The 22,819-nt window shown below is 39.8% G+C and overlaps 2 protein-coding genes across 2 annotated transcripts in view; both read left to right on the top strand.

Moving 5' to 3' along the window:
- Positions 1-2,905: 2,905 nt before the first annotated feature.
- LOC100735067 (granzyme B-like) lies at positions 2,906-21,291 on the top strand. Its single transcript, XM_063246110.1, has 6 exons — positions 2,906-3,059; positions 4,069-4,216; positions 4,677-4,812; positions 4,966-5,226; positions 19,673-19,867; positions 20,022-21,291. Exons 1-6 carry the CDS (start codon positions 3,005-3,007, stop codon positions 20,337-20,339), a joined length of 1,113 nt encoding a protein of 370 aa, XP_063102180.1. The 5' UTR covers positions 2,906-3,004; the 3' UTR covers positions 20,340-21,291.
- The window catches only part of LOC100734223 (granzyme B-like), a 166,224-nt gene continuing 161,446 nt past the window's right edge, over positions 18,042-22,819 (top strand). Inside the window, exon 1 of the mRNA XM_063246124.1 lies at positions 18,042-18,111. Coding sequence (XP_063102194.1) covers positions 18,057-18,111 — 55 coding nt within the window. The 5' untranslated portion in view covers positions 18,042-18,056. The remainder of the gene's footprint in view (positions 18,112-22,819) is intronic.

Below are 22,819 nucleotides of genomic sequence, written 5' to 3'. Positions count from 1 at the left end.
GTACCAAGAAAAAAGAAAAAGAAACCTGTCAACCAAGGATTCTACATCTAGAGAATCTAGTCTTCATCACTCCGCATTAAGTGAGGGGTGGTGGTAGATGCCTGCAGTCCCAAGACTCTGGAAGGCTGCTGCAGGAAACTAAGATCTAACCAAAGCAATTTAATGAAGTCTTTTCCCAAAATAAAAGCTAAAGAGAAAGGTAGGATGTAGCTGACTCTAAAGATCCTGAGTTCAACCTCAAGTACCACCAGTAACAATCAAACAAACAAACAAAAAAAGAATATATCCCAAATTTTTAAATGTGCCAGCCTATAAGGAATGCCAAGGCAGTTAGGAGAACACTGATGAGTGAAAAACACATGACATAAAAAACAAGTAGCACAATGTCATAAAAAAACCCTTCATTATAAGTAATCCTTTTAAATGTAAATAGTTTAAACTTTCCAAAGATTTAAAGAATGATTTTAGAAACATGATCCAACCATGCAATATTCAAAATAGAGAAGTGCATAGAGAAAAAAGATTAGCAGTGCAGTGAGCAGGATGATGAGAAAAAGGTTAATGGGGAGCAATCATTTAATATTTATACAACGTTTTGAGGTGCTAGAAATATTTTGACCATCCAAATGAACATTTTGAATGCCATAAATTCTACTGAATTATATGCTTGAAAATAGTTACACATGTAACATGTTAACTTCCCCTCAGTTTTAAAAGTGAGTCATAAATGTGTTTAGCATCATCCCTTGTTAAATTCTTCAATGCAAATATTACACAAAAAATGTGTTAGATCATACTTCAAAACGTTAAAGCTATGTATTAATGAGTGAAGAAAATCAGGTAATATTAATTGTTTATGCCACTGAGCTAAGATCTGGAAGAGTTTAATTATTTACACTGTATGTTGCTTTTATAGTTTACAACTTTAGAAATTTATTGCATATTAAATTTTTAATAACACTATGAAACAATTATTAAGGTAATACTGAGTAAGTGGATATTTTAAATGTGGTTAAAACATTTAAATTGTAAGATTAATTAAGACTGAATACAATAGGAATTACATTACATTGTTTCTACAGCATTGCACTGAGTTAATATGCTCACCACATAAGTTTAATGGGCTGTATATAAGACTATGGAAATCAGTACAGTGATTCCTCAGAAAACTAAAAGTAAACTTCTATTCAGCCCAGTTTTCTCCCTTTTAAAGATAGCAGTTTCCCTATTTTCCTAAACGAGTGAGAAACGTTATTACAGTAATATACTCATATCCATGTTCATAGTAGCAAAACTCATAGCAGCTATAACTTAGAAGCACACTGTTTGTCCAGCAATAGATGCATTTTTAAAAATGTGGCATTGTACATAATGGAGTACTACTCTTCTATAAGCAGGACAAACCTGAGTCATTTGTAGAAAATGGTTGTAATTATTACCACAATGTTAAGTAAAATAAACAATCAACACAACATTAATTATCACATGGTTTCTCTATTATAAGAAACCTAAAGTATAAGTGAATTAAAGGGCCAAATAAAAGATACATAACAAGAAACAGTGATAGATTTTTTTCAAAGAAGAAGAGGACTAAGATTTGTAAGGAGGGGAAAGAGAAGATACAAGAAGAGAACAAGAAGAAATAAGATGCATTACATACAAAATTCCCACAATAAGTATAATGATTATGTAACACAAATATTTATAAGAAAATTTTCAATTGTCTGGGGGAGATATACAAATGCATGCTATTTTTCCTTCCAGCTCTCTGAATTCTCTTAATGAATATGCATTTTAATTACAGGCAGAAAACAAATTTTGCCTTTTAATTATTTACTACTTGGAAAGTTCAGTTAAAAACAAACTCAGCTTTGATAAATGTTGATGGCCCTCTATTGAAAAGGAAGATACACCGGAATGTTTTCTTCTCAAGTGTAATACTCCTCATAGAAAAACATGTAAAACATGAACAGGAAGCTTAAGTCATCAAATCAAATTGTTCAGACCTACAGTTGGCCCTTGAGCAACAGGGTTGCAGTGGATTCAGGCAGGCAGTCTTCAAAACAGGAACACTATGGCAGAAGGATTTCATGGGGCAAGCAACTCTCAATTCCTATAGAATGGGAAGAAGAGAAAAGAAAAAGAGCCCTAAAAACAAGGGATCACTATTCTGATATAATCCCCCCAAAAAACCACAATATTTAGTTCAGGTGGTTTTACTGGGATCCACAAGCACAACCAAAGCAATGGGAGTAACCTACATCAAGATATAGATTGAATTGCAAAGACCCACAGCAATTTGCTAATTTAGACCAAAAACTCCAAGTGCAGACATGTTGTGTAAAAATATTGAGAAGAGATTCCTACTCCATCTAACTCAATGTTTATAATTAAATAAGGGATGTTTAGGATTCTCTTAGAAGGTGGCTATGATGATGTCAGAGTCACCAGATAGACTGAGCGGATGCTGGCCAAGCCTTGTTATTCCTAAGTATATTGCTCCACTGTGGCCTTCCTGAAGTTTGGTTCCTGGGTTTCTGTCTCTTTCATCAGATGATCAGCTCACTCTCCAGCTTGCTTGCTCCTTGCACAAGAGATGGTCCTAATACTCAAATGCTTCTACAACTACCCTGATGAAACCTGGCATTGATAATTGTGTCACTGGGAACCCATGTTTATGAGAATTTCCTGGCCAATACCACATCCTGCAGACCCACCTTGCACACCTGGGTTTCTGATGAGGACAGGAACACATGATTTGATCTGACTCATCAGCTGTCGTCATTATACGGGTCTCACACACTTAAAAGGTGTCATGATGAGAGGAGGCAATGGCTGTAGTGTGTTGTTTTGGAAAGGCTCTCAGGGTAAAGCACCACAAAACCAGTGACAAACATGAGGTCACTGAGCCAACTCCTCCCCTTTCCTCTGCTGGGGGCTAAAAGACAACATGGACAAATCTTCAGCAGCTCTGACTTGGAGACGCTTCTTGCTTCTTGGGTAGATGAAGCTGCTCCTGCTCCTGTTGGCCTTCTTTCTGCTCCCCAGAGCAGAGGCAGGTGAGTGACCATCTCCACCCTCCGGAGGCCCAATCTTATTGCACAGAGCATATGAATCTCCTGTCCCTATGCAACACCCCCATAGCCTTTTGTCTGCCAGCATTGCTCTGAACCTGAACTCCAATCCTACCCGAGGGAATCTGGTAGGACACTGCATAAGCTACCAGAGTTTGTTTTCAAGAAGAGCCAGTGGATAATGTACCCTCAGTAAGGCTCAGCTTGCACATCTAGAGAGGCTTTCTTCAAGGTTCATGCAGGTGAGAAGTACAAAGAAGAAAATAGCAAGTACTCCTAAACAGGGCAGAATAGACCAGTCATCCCGGTCAGGGGAGGGCAAAGGCTTTGTGTTCATAACTGCCTAGCAGAGATGCCCAGAGCTCCCCACAGTGGGTGGATTCTCTCTCCTCAGAAAACTGTTTTTGCCTCTCCTCACTCCTACTAACTTTCTCCAGCTCTTCTTTCCTCCTCCGGATTTAAGTGGCTTCTCTGTTTTTCAGTAGGAGCCACAGAGGCAGACTCACACTTCTCTGCTTTCCAGAATTCCATCTGCACTGCTCCACTAACCATACACTAACTGTAGCTGTTCCTTCATGCTGCCAGGGAACAGATCTGAGACACCCTCTACATGTCGGGCCTTAAAAAGAGGTTAAGACCTCACCTACAGTACACCTAGAGCCTGCCAGGATGAAGCATCATCATCCTAGACATCACAGGACTCAGAAGGATTTTATTTACTCAAGGGAAGTAAAAAGTTAGCAGAGGAATGATGAAAAGACTTAGAGGTTTTATTTTCCCCTGATACATATAGTCATCTCGAATCAAACAGAGGAAAAGGACAAGTAGAACAAGACTCAATTTCCTGCACTTTGGAAAACAAGTTCAGGCATCTTCCTCTAGGTTCCTGTCCATTTCAATAAATTGCAGGCTCCCAAATGTCCAACTGTTCAGAGATTGTAAGATACTTGTTCAAGGACTCAGTGGCTGCACCCAGTCTTCTCCTTGTTTCCAGGAGAGATCATCGGAGGACATGAAGCCAAACCCCACTCCCACCCCTACATGGCTTACCTTAGGATCAGGCATGAGAAATCTAGAAAAATTTGTGGTGGCTTCCTGATTCAAGAGGACTTTGTGCTGACAGCTGCTCACTGTTTACAGGGGTGAGAAAAGAAAAAGAGTCTACAGTCTATAGAAACACGGCTCAGTGCCATTTTTCTCGGGAGCTCGATAATTTCATGGACATAAACCTGAGGAGGACTGGTGAGAGTGAGAAAGGCCCCTCATATCCCAAGGGGAGAGAAGCAAGGTGGCACCAAAGAATTCCTGATATAAGGAAAACCAAGGCAATCAAACCTGATTACATGTAGACTCAGGACCATACTTTGGCATAAGCAAGCAAAGTAAAGCAGTTTCATGTCCTTTCCTGGAGTCACTGACCACTGAGAACCTCTGGTGCTCAAGGTGCCCTCCCTCGGTACTAAGAAGGAGGGACAGTCATTCAGCTGGGTAGCCCTCTGTCCTCTACAATTATATCTGTTTCAGCTGTGGCCTGCTTTTACAGATCCTGGGTAGTGTCTTTTGTAGCTCTCCATCCACCAATCCACTTGCCTCTGTGTACAGCCCAATAGAGGTCACCTTGGGGGCCCACAACATCAAGGAACAAGAGAACACCCAGCAGGTCTTCCGTGTACAAAATGCATTTCCTCACCAAGACTATAATCGGAAAAAACGCATCAATGACATCATGCTGCTGAAGGTAAGTGCATGTCCTTGTCACTCTTGCTCTCCTCAAGAATGGTTGCCACTTCCACTGTCACCCTGCCCCTGCCCTCTTTGCCATCATGTCCATCACACTGTGCATACCCAGGAGCATACACTGAACTGGACTTCCTTACTTTTTTTCCACCAGCTGGAGAAAAAGGCCAAGCTGACAAAAGCTGTGCAGCTCCTCAAGCTGCCCAAGGGGATGACCCAGGTGAAGCCAGGTACCAGGTGCCAGGTGGCTGGATGGGGACGATTGTCCCCAGGGGGAAGACGTTCAAGAACACTGCAGGAAGTGGAGATGGTAGTGCAGAAGGACGAGAAGTGTGAGGAACTCTTTCCAAAGTATTATGATCCTGCTACTGAGATTTGTGTGGGAGACCCAAAGATTAACAATACTTCGTTTAAGGTAAGAGGAGGCATCTGTCACAATTGGCTTTGTGGGAAAGAGTGTTTGGGACAGATCAAGTACCAGGAGACCCAAGCATCATGGATTCCTTCAGCCCATATGCTTTTATGTTTCTCCCAGAAAAGAGAAGAAGGGAGAAGCCTGAGCTGGGAGGTACTAAAGCATAAAGCCCCTACCAATTTACTAAGAGTCCTCTGGAGATGGAAACACCACTGGAAGCTTCAGTTTGTAACACATTGCCTGAGCTCATGGCACAGGCATGAGAAAACTGTTTCCTTGGTGTGCAGGAATTATAACCTCCTCTGAGTCGGCAGCCCTTGTGGTCAATGAGCTCATCATCTGTGCTCATTGTTGGACCTTGTCATCAGCCTCCCTGGCCTGTATTGAATGGTCCTCACAACTCTACAGGGGTGAGGTCCAGACCTGGGGATGAAGACAAAGGCTGGCTCCAAGAGTGAAAATGTCTATAGTCAGAGCTCAGCAGCTAACAGCCTGTAGTTCCCTCTAATCTCTCACAAGCACACCTTACAATCAGTACAACATGAGACAATTTGGGATAAAGGAAGTGAGAAATTATGTGGTGCCATGGTTCACAGACTCACTAACTATTTACAGGGTGACTCCGGAGGCCCCCTGATGTGTAATAATGTTGCACTGGCCTTTGTTTCCTATGCACCAAAGAATGGAACAACACCATGTATCTTTACCAAAGTCTCATGGTTTCTACCCTGGATAAAGAAAACTATGAAACAGAGCTGACTGCACACAGTACAGTAAATCCCCTCTATCATCAACTATCTTACCTGGAGCTGAGTCTACAATCACACTAGAGCAGACACCAGCAACTAAATAAATGTTTCATCTCAGGGCAAGTCTAGTTTCTTGTTTGCTCACTTACTTTGGTTCATGGGGACCAACTCTGTGGGAAGCAGGACAGTGACACAGTTCTGATGATTTCTGCCTCCTCCACTCCTTCTCCACTCAATACCTTTCCAAATCCCCTCTCAAAACTGTTACCAAGCTCCGCCTTATACATTTTAGCTACTCCACAGCCTCTCTTTTTGCAAGGGCTACGGTTAAGCACCAACTGAAGAAAAAAGTGGACATCTTTCTTTCTAGGGCTCCAGGGGAACATGTGAGTTCTTTTGTCACATGTAGGGGGGAAGGGGATGATTTCCTGGGTCCTGGAGTTCAGCCAGGCACCACTGAGGTCACAACAGGACCCCATCAGGCTCTGTAGAGGAAGGGTATACCTGAGCAGGACATTTCTCTCCCACAGCTTTAGGGATGCATATGGAGTGCCAGGTAACCTGACTGACTCTTTACCTTCACCTGAAATTTGTTTCCTTCTCCATTCTGCTCTAAGACCAAGGCTAACCTTGGCTTACAGCCACCTGGCTGCCCAATTTTATCCCTCTGAGAGTTGTCACTGTCTACCAACTACTCTCCTTATGAGGCCACACTGATTTGATATTGTAACCTCTTCAAATCTCCCAATCCAGGACCAAAACCTGTCTCTCTTCACAAGTTAATGAAACCTTGGTTCAGATCTGGGTGGTGGCCTTTATTCTGCTTAGCTATTTTTCTGACTGAACCCAGGAACCCCTTGGTTCCCCACAACTAAAGATACTGGTTTATCTCTTTATTCATGACATGAATTTCACTGGATTTGGTAGATTGAAATTTATTCATTAGAATTCCCATAACTTTTCCTGGATTTACCAATATAATCTCCTCCTTATTGTGACAATACTGGAACACTTTCTGTATTAGTGTGTGCAAAGTGCTAAGCCAGAGGCTGGGGGTTAGCTCACCTGCCAAGGCACCTTCCAGGCAAACACAAGGTACTGAGCTCAGTCCTAGGTGAAAAACAAAAAATAGTGCCAGGTCTTAGGTTCTATAATGAACATAATCATAGATCCCATTGAAGCTGGAATGGTCACAGACTTTCCAAATTAACTCCCTCTCCGTCCTCCAGTTTGCCCAATGAAGCCTGCGTGGAAAACCTGTGAAATAAAACATCTTATTTGTATTTCTGCTTACAGTTTCTATCAACATTATCACATGATACATCAAAACTGTATGAGATTTAAAAATGACCTTAGTCACACACTTTTCAGATATGAAGTTGCTAAACGATTCAAAAGAGGGCCCACAGGTGATAAGATAATGAAGCAGGCTTATTTTCATTTGTTTGAAAAGAAATAGATTTAAATGTTATCATACAGAATCCAATTACAGTAAACACACATACTCAGTCAACCTGCTGGGAAACATAATCCCTGTCAGCACTACAGTGCCCTCCTTGAAAAATCAAACTTGAGTCTGTGAGGCCAACACAGAAGAAAATGGGGAGATATCTATAATATTTAAGTCATCATGGTTACTGATACATCCATGATATCTAATATTATCCAAGCTTCTCTTTGTTGAGAAGTTCATAGCTTAGAGAAAACAAAGTGCATGGCATTTTGTTGAACAAATGTCCTGTGGGTGCTTTGTTTACCTTGCTGAACATTCCCTCCACCTTGGGCTGCAGGGTCAGGTCACTAATATCCACACTGCCTGGCAGAATTTGGCTCAATCTTAATGCCTCTATGTCTCAAATACACAAAATACTACATTCTTTTGTGCCATAGAGTTAAATCTCACTCTGAGGTCATGTAATTCTCAAAGGCATGCCTTCTCCCATCTGTTTACAAAGCATGCTACGTCACAGTCTCATAATTAATTGTCTTGTGTAGCTTTACAAGGAAAATTCAGCTTCTGACTGGAGCCTGAAAATCAAAATTCCTGCACCTAACACCTACTGAAAATCTGGCTCCTTCCTCAGGAAAAAAAAAAGCAAATCAATAAAACAAAAAACCAAAAAATAATATTTAGTAAGTTTTCCAGTCATATACACGAATACTCCCGGGTTCTATTTACTTTGGGCAAATGGGTTTGTAGTTTAAAACTCCTTTGAAAAGTATTCCTGTAGATTGGTCCCAATCCTACTCTAAAAAAATAAAAAGAAACAGATTCCCAAGAAAAGATAATGAGGACCAAAATTAATGCAGAAGTTAGGAGAAAGCTTGGACTGAGCCAAATTCCCTAACCATCAGCCTACCAGCAGCCCTGGTCTTGTAACTGTAAGTCCATATTTTGGCTCCATCTCCACAATCTTGAAATTTTCTGGTCTATTGGTCTTTTCCTGAATAACAAGGCAGCTGTCATCTGCTTATGTGGGCCATGATGATAGGTAGATGATTGATCCTGATGTTTAAGGGAATATGGGATTCCCTGAATTGACCCTTAGTGACAGCGAATGAAAGTCAATGGAAGGCCATCACAGGGGTATGCTGACTGCACCAGGTTACCTTACTAGGACAGCTGAGTTGAGATCTACCAATTTGTGACTTTTATTATCTACAGGGAGAGGTAATGGAAGTTTGCATATGGACATACAGGAGAACTGTTACCTCCGTTCTACTTGACATACTAACTAAGGTTTCTCATCCTCTTTCATCTACACATCTAATTAGTAATAGGTATCTCCAACATTGGAATTTTATATAATGTATCTACAGTCGCTGGTATATCCTCTAAAGCACAGTAAGAAATGAATGTACATAAATTCCCATTCCTTTCACCAAATACTATTTTTCCCATGCCAGAATTTACTCAGTCAAATGATACTTAAATATTATTTCAAAATTCTTTTCTTGAAGATATTTATGGTATTCTAAGAGTTGTTATGATATATATATATATATATATATATATATATATATATATACACACACACACACAAAATTTGGAATGATTAAGGCTGATCCACACAACCAATAGCTTAATAATTATTATTTTTCATACTCAGAGCATCTGAAATTTGCACTTAGCAATTCTAAAATATGCACTACTAAGTAAGACCAGTGTGATGTATACACACTACTAAGTATGACCAGTGTGATGTACAAATAGATATCAAAAATCTTATTTCTCTTGTCTAGCTAAATCTTTGTGCCCTCTGAGCAACATCTCCAAATGCTCCTAAATCCCTAGACTGTGACAACTACTATTGTGCTCTATGTCTACAACTACAATGGTTTTCAATTCCCCATGTAAGTAACGACTTATATTGTTCTTCTGTGCTTGGCTGTTTGTGCTTGACATAATAGTCCCCTGGTATATCCAGGCTGTTGCAAATGACAGGATCTTTTTTTTAAATATAGTTTGGATTATATATATATATATACATATATATATATATATATATATATATATATTACTAAAATATACATATCACATTTTCTTTATTCAATCATTGATAGACACAAGTTGTGACTAGACTTTTATGAATAATGTAGCAATGAAATTGGAAATTCAGGTAACTTCTTAGCACACTGATCTCTAGTCCTTTGGAGAAACACTAGCATAGGATTCCTGGGCAGAGTATTAGTGCCAATGACAGTCCGATCTATTTAGGTGCAAAGCATGGAGCATGCTCTCCTCTCCTAGCAGTACATCCTCTTGGAGGCAGGGACCATTGGGCTCAGCCAGAAGCTTCAGATTGACTGAGATTCTGTTCTTCCACCTTTCACTGTCCACAATCTCAAGGGTTCCATGAGATTCCTAGTGGACTTATTTCTATATTATTCTTCCTAGGTCACTTTTGGATACTGGCTTATTTTCTACCCTATCCATAGAGGACAAAGAAGGCAGGATATGTCTAAAGAAAGCTGGGCCAGAGCATTACACTAAGCAGGGCACTGTCAGTTCTCAGAAAGACAGATCTTGCACCTAAGCTCAGAGCCCACCTTCTGAGAGGACACTCAGCACCCTGATTTCTTTCAGTCTGTCCTTTTTGGTCAAGGCTAAGGGCACGGTCTCTGAGTTGGAACTCCATGATTGATTACCAGTCTGTAATGACCACTTAAGTGAGACTGACAACATCTACAACAGGACTAGAAATCACCATTCCCTCTTCCACTTATACATAGATTATTTTCAGGTAATACTATGTGTCAGACAGTAGATACACAGAAAAACAGCCTTTTATGTAATTACTGTGGGTTCTCTCATTTTATATTACACTTTTCCTGTGTGAGATTGTTGGTTTATATCTGGGTTTGAAAGCCACAAAAATCAAAATAGTCTTGCTCTACAGACAATATTTATTTGATTCTAAGAAGTCAGCCTTTGCTGGTCCCAGGATAGTCATAGAGAAAAATCAGGCAAGAACTCTCCCCAGAGCTCTCACTTCCATTTCATGGCTATGCAAACAAAACTCTCCTACCTGGCCCAACATCCCTCATGAGCTTAGCATGCACTGAGACAAGAACTAATTCAATAGCTTCAGCCCTGCTTCACCAATCCCAACATAGCCTCTGCTCCAAGACCGTACGTCCCTCCCAAGGTTGTAAGTACATTTAGAATAGCTACAAAATTTTTCTTCAGAAGCACTGAAAGCAACCATTTGTTATTCATCAGCAAACAGATGTAAAGCAGGTGCCAGGTGCTGGAGGTTCAAAAGCGAGCATGGTAGGAGACCTCTAAACCTTCACAAACCTCAGCCATATGACATTGTACCAATGCTTTGTTTCTTCACCCAGGTTAATTTGGTTAGCCTGAATCTGTCTGAGAAATCCACATAAATGAAAAATTTTAGGATAACAGCATTTATGTATCTTACACTAAAAATGTTCATGAGCATTGTTCCATTTTAAGTTTGTAGAGCAAATAGGGTATTAGAAAGACTGGGTAGATCTTCTGGTCTGGAGGTTTCCAAATGTGTACTCACTGTGAGATGCAGGCACACAGAGAGAAAAAAAACAAAAAAGAGCAGTCACATTTTATGGTTTACCTCAAAGTGTATTGTAAACTCAAACATGAAGACATACCACGTACTGTTACATTTTAAAAGAAAATTAGATTCAAAGAAGCTCACGTAGCACCAGAAGACTGAACAACAGCCCTAACCCACAAACCACAATGGTTAATGCTACATGTTTCCTTTCCAATCCCACAGTGACCCCTCAAAGTCAAACACTTAATGTACCGACCACACTTGTTCTATGAGACCAACTGTTGACACTGTATCCATGTTTTTAGGTTGTTATTTGCTCAAGCATAGGGAGCAATCATTCCCTGTCATCCTAATGCCAACTGGAGTGTTGTCTAGTTACCCTTGTGCACAAGGACCCCTCATCCAAAATACTCACCTACAACCAACTTAAAATTCATTTTCACATTGGGACAGTATCATCTTCTAGTTACCTGCCACCTGCCTTCTTTTTGTTCATGGAGAATATGGTAGAGTAGCAGAATATCTTAATGACCCAGGTCATCTTCATAATAAGGTGAAGCAACTGGTTTAAAAATTCTAACGGACTGAAAAAGTGTCTCCTGGGACACAGGTGTTCCAGGGTATGCTTGAAAAGGTAAAAATGAATACATACAAAGCAACAAAATCATATAGAAATGATGTACATGAACACACACAAATATAAATCTAGATGTATGGTCTCCACATGTATTCATATACAAACCACATATTTAATATGAATACAGGTGTGGCAATGTATATTAAAAGGTATAGACTCAGGGAGAAGTATTGTATATAGAAATTTAGAGGTTGAAAGAGTTTCAAAAAGCTGTGTTGACATGCACATTTCCCAAACTAAGTGACATTATAGTTAAAAACATTTTTAAGGCCTTTTATATAGCCTATAGTGTCTCTGTCAAATGAGATCAGGAAATCCAGAAATAGGCAACTGGGCTATGTAACTGAAACAAAGTCCAGAATTCTAAACCTCAGACTCTTCCAACTGAAAGATAAACTCAGAGTTGCATTGAAATCTTTCTAGTGATCTTTCCTCCCAAACCCATTGTAACCTGCCAGCATACTAAGATATCCTGCTGTCTCTATTGCAAGAACTGCCTGCAAAGAAAATATCTAGACTTTCTAGAGTGACCATTCAAAAGACATATCTAATTATGAGATCACTTAACTTTGCTGGCCTGAAATCTGTCCAGTGTTATTTTGAAAACTTGTAAGAGGTATAGAGAGTTTTCCTATAGTAAGCATGCAAATTCTATGTGTGTGTGTGTGTGTGTGTGTACCAAACTTTCAGAAACCATGTGACTATTGGTATATCAAGTATTATCTCTGACTGTTTAATCCTTAGAATTTGTAAATATAAGTCCAGTGCATGATATGGAAACTGCAGTTTGACAAGCTAAATACATCTCTCTTAAAACATGGTAAGGTATAGATTAATAAGGATCCACTTTATCTTCCCATTGATTGTGTTTGTTTCATACATTCTGCTACAGAGTAATAGTCACCAATTATTTCAGGATAGGTATGATGTGCCTTTACCATACTTCTTCAGATTTTTATGACTGAATTAGCAGTTCACTGCACGATAAAGATCCTTCCTTCAGAAACATTTCACAGCACCCAGGCCGGGAAACCGCTCACAACTTACTAATTCATCTTCATTTAACCCACTATAAAATATAGGGAAAAATAAAATCCTGGTGTTACTGATTCTGTGACAACTGAAATAACAGTGAGATTTCTCGAGAGAAAGAATCTAAAACAACAATGTGAAATGATACCAGTCCCACTAAGTCCAGTTCCCATTATGTCTTCAGGAGTTCTTAAGTGCCACTTATCATCTGTGCTTAAGTAGTTAAGAGCTCATACCAGCAAATTCAGAGTCTTAACATGTAAAGCCAGAGGGACCTGGAGAACAGACACTTGGAGCTTCAATGAGAGATCCAAAGTTTTGGAGAATTTAGTGCAGTCTCGAAAAACATTTGAGTGTGCCAGGCTACAGTGTAAAGACTGTTTGGGCAAGTGATTCAGCATAGAGAATTAATGACAATAAGGTAGCAATTGGTTGCTCAGTAAGTCACCCTAGCACTGTGCCACTAATACAACTCTCAGGACTAGTTTTCTTTCATGAATAAGACAAAATGCCCAACATAAAAACTGCAAGGGAAACAGGCTTATTTAACTCACAATTTGCACAAATTTCAGTCCATAACTGACCAATTTCCAGACAGGGTGGCATGGCAGAGAGGCATTGCAGAGTGAAAACGGTTCATGGCATTGAGAAAACAACAAAACTGGACAAGGTACAACCATGGCACTTTCTATCCCTTGTATTTTATCTAGGTTACACTGAAGAGGAATCACTCACACCCTTAATCTCAAAGACCTTCATCTTAGCATTGTAACATGAATAAATCTCAGTGTCACATATTCTAGATCCAGCCTCCTCCAAAAAAGCCACATTTAAGATGGCATGAGGATTTCGGGGCATATTTAGACACATACAATGACAAAAATGTTCTCAGTTTTCTGCAATACCTAATTTCAAACAGAGCACACTTTGAAGGGCAGCCTGGAATGATCTAGGTTGTCTGTTCTTTTTACATATATTCATTAGGTTGTTCCTCAGCTTTTAGTCGGTGACAGAAGCCCAATAAAAGAGGGCTTTCTATTCCTGGTTTGTCACTCCAATGCAAGATACCGAACAATATACTACAATAATTAGCAAGGAGAAGTTAGAGGTACAACTGTTTATTTAACATCAATTTTACAATCATACACAGGACATTTCGGTAAATGATACAGCACATCTCTTACTGCCTGCAAAATATACATCTGCCACTCCCTCCATAAGTGTGGTAAGAATGTTCACAGCATGAGACCCTGAGAAAATGAGAAGAGAAAGATCCCATTGCTCTAGAAAGAAAACGTATATCCTTTGGGCCCTGTGTAAAGAAAATGCTATGGAAAGGAAAATAAACTTTACAATGTGAGGAAACTTTCACATTTCAAATACAGCCAATGACTAGTTTTTAGCAAAGAATTACAGAGAATAAAAAGGAATAATAAAGTATTGCCTGCTCACAATAAATGAAATTTACGCAAAACATTTTTGAACATTTTAGGCATTGGATAGACTAACAAAAGTTTTAAATCTGCCGCCTTTAAAATGCTCAAAACAGTGAAGTGAACTGGCAAATAACTAAATAAAACCAGACACAATATAAAAAATGTAAGGAATACTCATAAAAACAAAAAAATTTTATTTCAGGAACTTGAAAGCATGATAGTTGAAATGAAAGTTCACTAACAAAGTCCAAATAAAGATCTGAACAAACAGAAGAAAAGAAGTAGTGAAATTTTCATACAAATGAATGAAATAACTCAATCTGGGAAACAAAAGAAAGAGAGAAATATGAACAAAGCGTATGGGTCCTATAGGACACATTTAATATCATATGTATCATATATATATATATATATATATATATATATATATATATCTTATGATATATAGAATCATATATATATATATCTTATGATATATAGAATCATATATATATATATATATATATATATATATATATATATAGAGAGAGAGAGAGAGAGAGAGAGAGAGAAAATGGAAGTTGAAGATACTGAATAAAGAAAATAATTTCAAAATCAAAAACATTTCCAATAAATGATGGACCTAAATTCCCAAATATGATGCAGTGTAAGAATACACAAAGCCAATAAGCTCAAAATTTCTAAGCAGGTTAAATTCAATACTCAAAAGGGAACTTACTACAAGGAACCTGTTACAACACAGATAGAAAACTTTCCAAACTTGAAAACACAAGTGATTCATCCAGAAAATGATTCTCAATGATATTAAATGTTGATCTCACATCAAAAACTTAAAGGCCAAAGGCACTGGGACCCTTAAAGTGCAGAAAGAAAGTCCTGTTGGGCAGGATACATAGCTTAGTGGCACAGTACCTGCCTGGCAAGTGCAGGGCGTGAATTCAATCCTCAGTACCAAGAAAAATGAAAAAGAAAGAAAGGATTCTACATTTAGATAATCTATCCTTCATCACTCGGCATTAAATGAGGAGTGGTGGTTGATGCCAGCTGTCCCAAGACTCTGAAAGGCTGCTGCAGGAGAAATCTAAGATCTAGCCAAAGCAATTTAATGAAATCTTGTCTAAAAGAAAAAATAAAGAGAAAGGTAGGATGTAGCTCAGTCCAAAGGCCCTAGGTTCAACCTCTAGTACCACCAGGAACAAACAAACCATAAAAAGAATATATCTTGATTTTTTAAATGTACCAGCCTATAAGTAATAACAAGGCAGTATGGCGAGAACTGATTAGTGAAAAACACATGACATAAAAAACAAGTAGCACAAGGTCATAAATAAGCTCTTCATTATAAGTAATCATTTTAAATGTAAATAGTTTAAACTTTCCAAAGATTTAAAAATGATTTTAGAAACATGATCCAACCATGCAATATTCAAAATAGACAAGAGCATAGAGAAAAATGTTAAGCAGTGGAGTGAGCAGGATGATGAGGAAAAGCTAAATGGGGAGCAATCATTTTATATTTATATAACTTTCTGAAGTGCTAGAAATATTTTGAAATTCCAAATGCACATTTTGAATGCCATAAATTCAACTGAATTGTATGCGTGAAAATAGTTACACAATTAAAATGTTGCCTTCCCTTAGTTTTAAAAATGAGTCACAAATGTGTTTAACATCATCCCTTTTCAAATTTAACAATGCAGATATTTCATGAAAAATGTATTAGTTCATACTTCAAAACGTTAATGCTAAGTATCAATGAGTGCAGAAAATCAGTTAATTTTAATTGTTTATGCTACAGAGTAAGATCTGAGAGAGTTTAATTATTTACACTTTGTTTATGTTGCTTTTTAAATTTACAACTTTAGAAATTTAGTGCATATTAATTTTTTAATAACACTATGAAACAATTACTAAGGTAATACTTACTAATTGGATATTTTAAATGTGGTTAAAATGTTTAAATTGTAAGATTAATTAAGAATGAGTACAATAGGAAGTAAATTGCAGTGTATATGCAGCATTGCCCTGAGTTAATATGATCAACGCAGAAGTTTAATGGGCTGTATATAAGACTATGGAAATCAGTATAGTGATTCCTCAGAAAACTAAAAGTAAACTTCTATTCAGTCCAGTCGTCTCCCTTCTAAAGATAGCAGTTTCCCTATCTTCCTAAAAGAGCGAGAAACCTTATTACAGCGATAGACATATATCCATGTTCATAGTAGCACAATTCATAACAACTATAACATGGAATCACACTGTTTGTCTGTCCAGCAATAGATGCATTTTTAAAAATGTGGCATTTTACACAATGGAGTACTAATCTTCTATAAGAAGGACAAACAAAAGTCATTTGTATAAAATTGTTTTACTTAGGACCACAATGTTAAATAAAATAAACTATCAACACAATATTAAATATCTCTTGATTTCTCTTTTAAAAGAAACATGAAATATAAATGAAGAGACATGTAAAAGATACATAATAAGAAACAGTGATAGATTTTTTTCAGAGAAGAAGAGGACTAAGTGTTGTAAGGAGGGGCAACAGAAGAGACAAGAAGAGGACAAGAAGAAATAAGATGCATTACATACAAAATTCCCACAATAAGTATAATCATTGTATAACACAAATATGTATACTAAAATTTTCAATTGTTGGGGGAGATAGACAAATGCATGCTATTTTTCCTTCCTGCCCTCTGTATTTTCTTCATGAATATGTATTATAATAAGAGTCAGAAAGAAAATTTTCCCTTTTAATTATTTACTAATGGGAAAGTTCAGTTAAAAGTAAGCTCAGCTTTAATAAATGTTGATGGTCCTTTACAAAAGGAATATAAACTGGAATTTTGGCGTCTCACGTGTGATACTCCTCATTGAAAAGCATGTTAAAGATGAACAGGAAGCTGAAATCACCAAATCAAATTGTTCAGACCTACAGTTGGCTCTTGAGCAACAGGGTTGCAGTGGATTCAGGCAGGTAGGCTTCAAAAAAGGAACACTATGGCAGAAGGATTTCATGGAGCAAGGCAACTCTCAATTCCTATAGGATAGGAAAACGAGAAAAGAAGAAGATCCCTAAAAACAAGGGATCACTATCCTGATATACACCCCCCCAAAAACCACAATATTTAGTTTAGGAGATTCTACTGGGATCCACAACAGCACAACCAAAGCAATGGAAGTAACCTATGTCAACACATAGATTGAATTGCAAGGACCCACAGCAATTTGCTAATTTAGACCAAAACTCCAAGTGCAGACATTTTGTTTAAAAATATTGAGAAGAGTGTCCTACTCCATCACACTGAATGTTTATAATTAAATAAGAGATGTTTAGGATTCCCATCGAAGGAGGCTATCATGATGTCAGAGTCACCAGATGGATTGAGCGGATTCTGGCCACACTTCATTATTCCTAAGTACATTGCTCCACTGTGGCCTTCCTGAAGTTTTGTTCCAGGGTTTCTGTCTCTTTCATCAGATGGTCAGCTCACTCTCCAGCATGCTTGCTCCTAGCACAAGAGATGGTCCTAATACTCAAATGCTTCTAAAACTACCCTGATGAAGCCTGGCATTGATAATTCTTTCACTTGGAACCCATGTTTATGAGAATATCCTGGCTAATACCACATCCTGCAGACCCACCTTGCACACCTGGGTTTCTCGTGAGGACAGGAACACATGATTTTATATGAATCATCAGCTGTGGTCATTATATGGGTCTCACACACTTAACAGTTGTCATGATGAGAAGAGGCGGTGGCAATAGTGTGTTGTTTTAGAAAGCCTCTCAGTTTTAGTGCCACAAAACAAGTGACAAAGATGAGGACACTGAGCCAACTCCTCCCCTTTCCTCTGCTGGGGGCTAAAAGACAACATGGACAAATCTTCATAAGCTTTGACTTGGAGACACTTCTTGCTTCTTGGGAAGATGCACCTGCTCCTGCTCCTGTTGGCCTTCTTTCTGCTCCCCAGAGCACAGGCAGGTGAGTGACCATCTTCACCCTCCAGAGGCCCAATCTTATTGCACAGAGCATATGAATCACCTGTTCCTATGCAACAACCCAGAGCCTTCTGTCTGCAAGCATTGCTCTGAACCTGAACTCCAATCCCGCCAGAGGGAATCATGTAGGACACTGCATAAGCCACCAGAGTTTGTTTTCAAGAAGAGCTGGTTGATAATGCACTCTCAGTAAGCCTCAGCTTGCACATCTAGAGAGTCTTTCTTCAAAGTTCATGCAGGTGAGAAGTAAAAAGAAGAAAATATCAAGTGCTCCTAAACAGGGCAGAATAGGCCCGTCATCCAGGTAAGGGGAGGGGAAAGGCTTTGCATTCATAACTGCCTAGCAGAGATGTCTAGAGCTCCCCAGAATGGATGGAATCTCTCTCCTCAGAACACTGTTTTTGCCTCTCCTCACTCCTACTAACTTTCTCCAGCTCTGCTTTCCTCCTCCGGACTTCAGTGGCTCCTCTGTTTTCCAGTAGGAACCACAGAGGCAGTAACACTTCTTTGCTTTCCAGAATTCCATCTGCACTGCTCTACTCACCAGACACTAACTGCAGCTCTTCCTTCATGCTGCCAGTGAACAGATCTGAGACACCCTCTACATGTCAGGCCATAGGAAACAGGATAAGATCACATCTGCAGTACACCTAGAGGGCTGCCAGGAGGAAGCATCACCATCCTAGACATCACAGGACTCAGAAGGATTTTATTTACTCAAGGGAAGGAAAAAGTTAGCAGAGGAATGATGAAAAGCCTCAGAGGTTTTATTTTCCCCTGATACATATAGTCATCTCCAATCAAAGAGAGGAAAAGGACAAGTAGAACAAGACTCAATTTCCTGCACTTTGGAAAACAAGTTCAGGCATCTTCCTCTAGGTTCCTGTCCACTTCAAGAAACTGCAGGCTCCCAAAGGCTCAACTGTTCAGAGACTGTAAGTAGATACTTGTTTAAGGACTCAGTGGCTGCACCCAGTCTTATTGTTGTTTTCAGGAGAGATCATCGGGGGACATGGAGCCAAACCCCACTCCTACCTACATGGCTTACCTTAAGATCAGGCTTGAGAAACCTAGAAAACTTTGTAGTGGCTTTCTGATTCATGAGGACTTTGTGCTGATAGCTGTTCACTGTTTACAGAGATGAGAAAGGAAAAAGAATCCACAGGCTACAGGAAACACTTCTCAGTGCCTGTTTTCTGTGGAGCTTGATGAGCTCATGGAAATAAACATGAGGATGACTGGTGAAAGCCAGAAAGGGTCATCATGTCCCAAGGGAAGAAAAGCAAGGCCCCGCCAAAGAATTCCTGATATAAGGGAAAACAAGGGCAATCAAACCTGATTACATGTAGACCCAGGACCATACTTTTGCATAAGCAAGCAAAGTAAAACAGTTTCATGTCCTTTCCTGGAGGCACTGACCACTGAGAACCTCTGGTGCTCAAGGTGCCCTCCCTCGGTACTAAGAAGGAGGGACAGTCATTCAGCTGGGTAGCCCTCTGTCCTCTACAGCTATACCCTATTTCAGTTGTCGCCTGCTTTTACAGATCCTGGGTAGTGTCTTTTGTCGCTCCCCATCCACCAATCCACTTGCCTCTGTGTACAGCCAAATAGAGGTCACCTTGGGGGCCCACAACATCAAGGAACAAGAGGACACCCAGCAGGTCTTCCATGTACAAAACGCATTTCCCCACCCAGACTATAATCGGAAAAAACACATCAACGACATCATGCTGCTTAAGGTAAGGCACATGTCCTTGCCACTCTTGCTCTCCTCAAGAATGGTTGCCACTCCCACTGTCACCCTGCCCCTGCCCTCTTTGCCATCATGTCCATCACACTATGCATACCCAGGAGCATACACTGAACTGGAGTTCCTTACTTATTTTCCACCAGATGGAGAAAAAGGCCAAGCTGACTAAAGCTGTGCACCTCCTCAGGCTGCCCAATGGGATGACCCAGGTGAAGTCAGGTACCCAGTGCCAGGTGGCTGGGTGCGGAAAATTGGATCCAGAGGGAACACCTTCAAGAAAACTGCAGGGAGAGGAGATAGTAGTGCAGAATGATGAGAAGTGTGAGGAGAGCTGTGCAAAGTATGATCATGCTACAGAGATTTGTGTGGGAGACCCAAAGATTAAAAATACTTCTTTTAAGTTAAGACAAGGCATCTGTCACAATTGGGTTTGGGAGAAAGAGTGTTTGGGACAGATCTAGTACCAGGAGACCCAAGCATCATGGATTCCTTCACCCCATAGGCCGTTATGTTTATCCCAGCAAAGAGAAGAAGGGAGAAGCCTGAGCTGGGAGGTACTAAAGCCTAAAGCCCCTACCACTTTACTAAGGGGCCTCTGGAGAAGGAAACCCCACTGGAAGCTTCAGTTTGCAACACATGGCCTGAGCTCATGGCACAGGCATGAGAAAACTGTTTCCATGGTGTGCAGAAATTATAACCTCCTCTGAGACAGCAGCCCTCTTAGTCAATGAGCTCATCATCTGTGCTCATTGTCATACCTGGTCATCAGCCTCCCTGGCCAGTAATGGATGGTCCTCACAACTCTACAGGGGTGAGGTCCAGACCTGGGGATGAAGACAAAGGCTGGATCCAAGAGTGAAAATGTCCATAGTCAGAGCTCAGCCACTAAGAGCCTATAGTTCCCTCTAATCTCTCACAAGCACACGTTACAATCAGTACTGCATGAGACAGTTTGGGATAATGGAAGTGAGACGTGAAGTGGTGCCATGGTTCACAGACTCACTCTCTATTTACAGGGTGACTCCAGAGGCACCCTATGTGTAATAATGTGGCACAGGGCATTGTCTCCTATGGACCAAAAAATGGAAAAACACCACGTATTTTTACCAAAGTCTCATGGTTTCTTCCCTGGATAAAGAAAACCATGAAACAGAGCTGACTGCTCACAGCAAAGTAAATCCCCTCTATCAGCAACCATCTTTCCTGGAGCTGGATCTAGAATCATGCTAGAGCAGATGCCAGCAACTAAATAAATGTTTCATCTCAGTGAAAGGCTAGTTTCTTGTTTGCTCACGTACTTTGGTTCATGGGGACCAACTCTGTGATAAGCAGGACAGTGACACAGTTCTGATGATTTCTGCCTCCTCCACTCCTTCTCCACTCAATAGCTTTGCAAATCCCCTTTCAAAACTGTTAGCAAGCTCCTCCTTATACACTTTAGTTTCTCCACAGCCTCTCTTTTTGCAAGGGCTATAGTTAAGCACCAAGTGAAGAAAAAGTGTACATCTTTCTTTCTAGGGCTCCAGGGGAAAATATGAATTCTTTTGTGTCACATGTAGAAGGGAAGGGGATGATTTCCTGGGTCCTGGAGTTCATCCAGGCACCACTGAGGTCACAACTGGACCCCATCAGGCTCAGTAGAGGAAGGGTATTCCAGAGCAGGACATTTCTCTCCCACAGCTTTAGGGATATACATGGAGTGCAGGGTTACCTGACTGACCCCTCACCTTCACTGAAATTTGTTTCCTTCTCCATTCTCCTATAAGACCAAGGCTTACTTTAGCTTACAGCCACCTGGCTGCCCATTTTTATCCCTCCCAGAGTTGTCACTGTTTACCAACTCCTCTCCTTACGAGGCCACACTGATCTAATATGGTAACTTCTTCAAATCTCCCAATCCAGGACCAAAACTTGTCTCTCTTCACAAGTTAATGAAACCTTGGTTCAGAACTGGGTAGTGGCCTTTATTCTGCTTAGCTATTGTTCTGACTGGACTTAGGAGCCCCTTGGTTCCCCACAACTACAGATACTGGTTTAAATCTTTATTCATGGCACGAGTTTCGCTGGACTTGGTAGACTGATATTTATTTATTAGAATCCCAGTAAGTTTTCCTGGCTTTATAAATATAATCTCCTCCTGAGTGTGAATTAATGCGTACCAAGTGCTAGGCCAGATGCTGGGGATTATCTCATCTGCCAAGGCACTTGCCAGGCAATCACAAGGTACTGAGCTCACTCCTAGCTAAAAACCAAAAAATAGTGCCAGGTCTTAGGTTCTATGATGAACATAATCATAGATCCCAGTGAAGCTGGAATGGTCATAGACTTTCCAAATTAACTCCCCCTCCATCCACCAGATCGCCACATGAGGCCTGTGTGGAAATTTTGTGAAATAAAACATCTTATTTATATTTCTTCTTACAGTTTCTATCAACTTTATCACATGATACTTCAAAATTGTATGAGATTTAAAAATGACCTTAGTCACACACTTTTCAGATAGGAAGTTGCTAAATGATTCAAAAGAGGGCCCATAGGTGATAAGATAATGAGGCAGGCTTATTTTCATTGTTTGAAAGGAAACAGATATAAATGTTATCATAAAAAATCCAATTACAGGAAACACACATATCCAGTCCACTGCTGAGAACCATAATCCCTGTCAGCACTACAGTGTCCTCCTCTGAAGAATCAAACTTGAGTCTGGGAGGCCATCACAGAAGAAAATGGGGAGTTACCTGTAATATTTAGGTAATCACGAATGTTACAGATACATCCATTATATCTAATGTTATCCAAGCTTCTCTTTGTTGAGAAGTTCATAGCTTAGAGAACACAAAGTGCATGACATTTTTCCCTGTGGGTGCTTTGTTTATCTTGCTGAATATTTCCTGCACTTGGAACTGCAGGGTCAGGTCACTAATACTCCACAATGCCTGGC

This window comes from Cavia porcellus, unplaced genomic scaffold, assembly GCF_034190915.1.
Source record: "Cavia porcellus strain 051 isolate PalLab524CR breed Dunkin Hartley unplaced genomic scaffold, mCavPor4.1 scaffold_1, whole genome shotgun sequence".
Classification (NCBI taxonomy): domain Eukaryota; kingdom Metazoa; phylum Chordata; class Mammalia; order Rodentia; family Caviidae; genus Cavia; species Cavia porcellus.
Note: the sequence above shows the minus strand (reverse complement) of the source record. Positions and strands in the feature narration are given on the sequence as shown.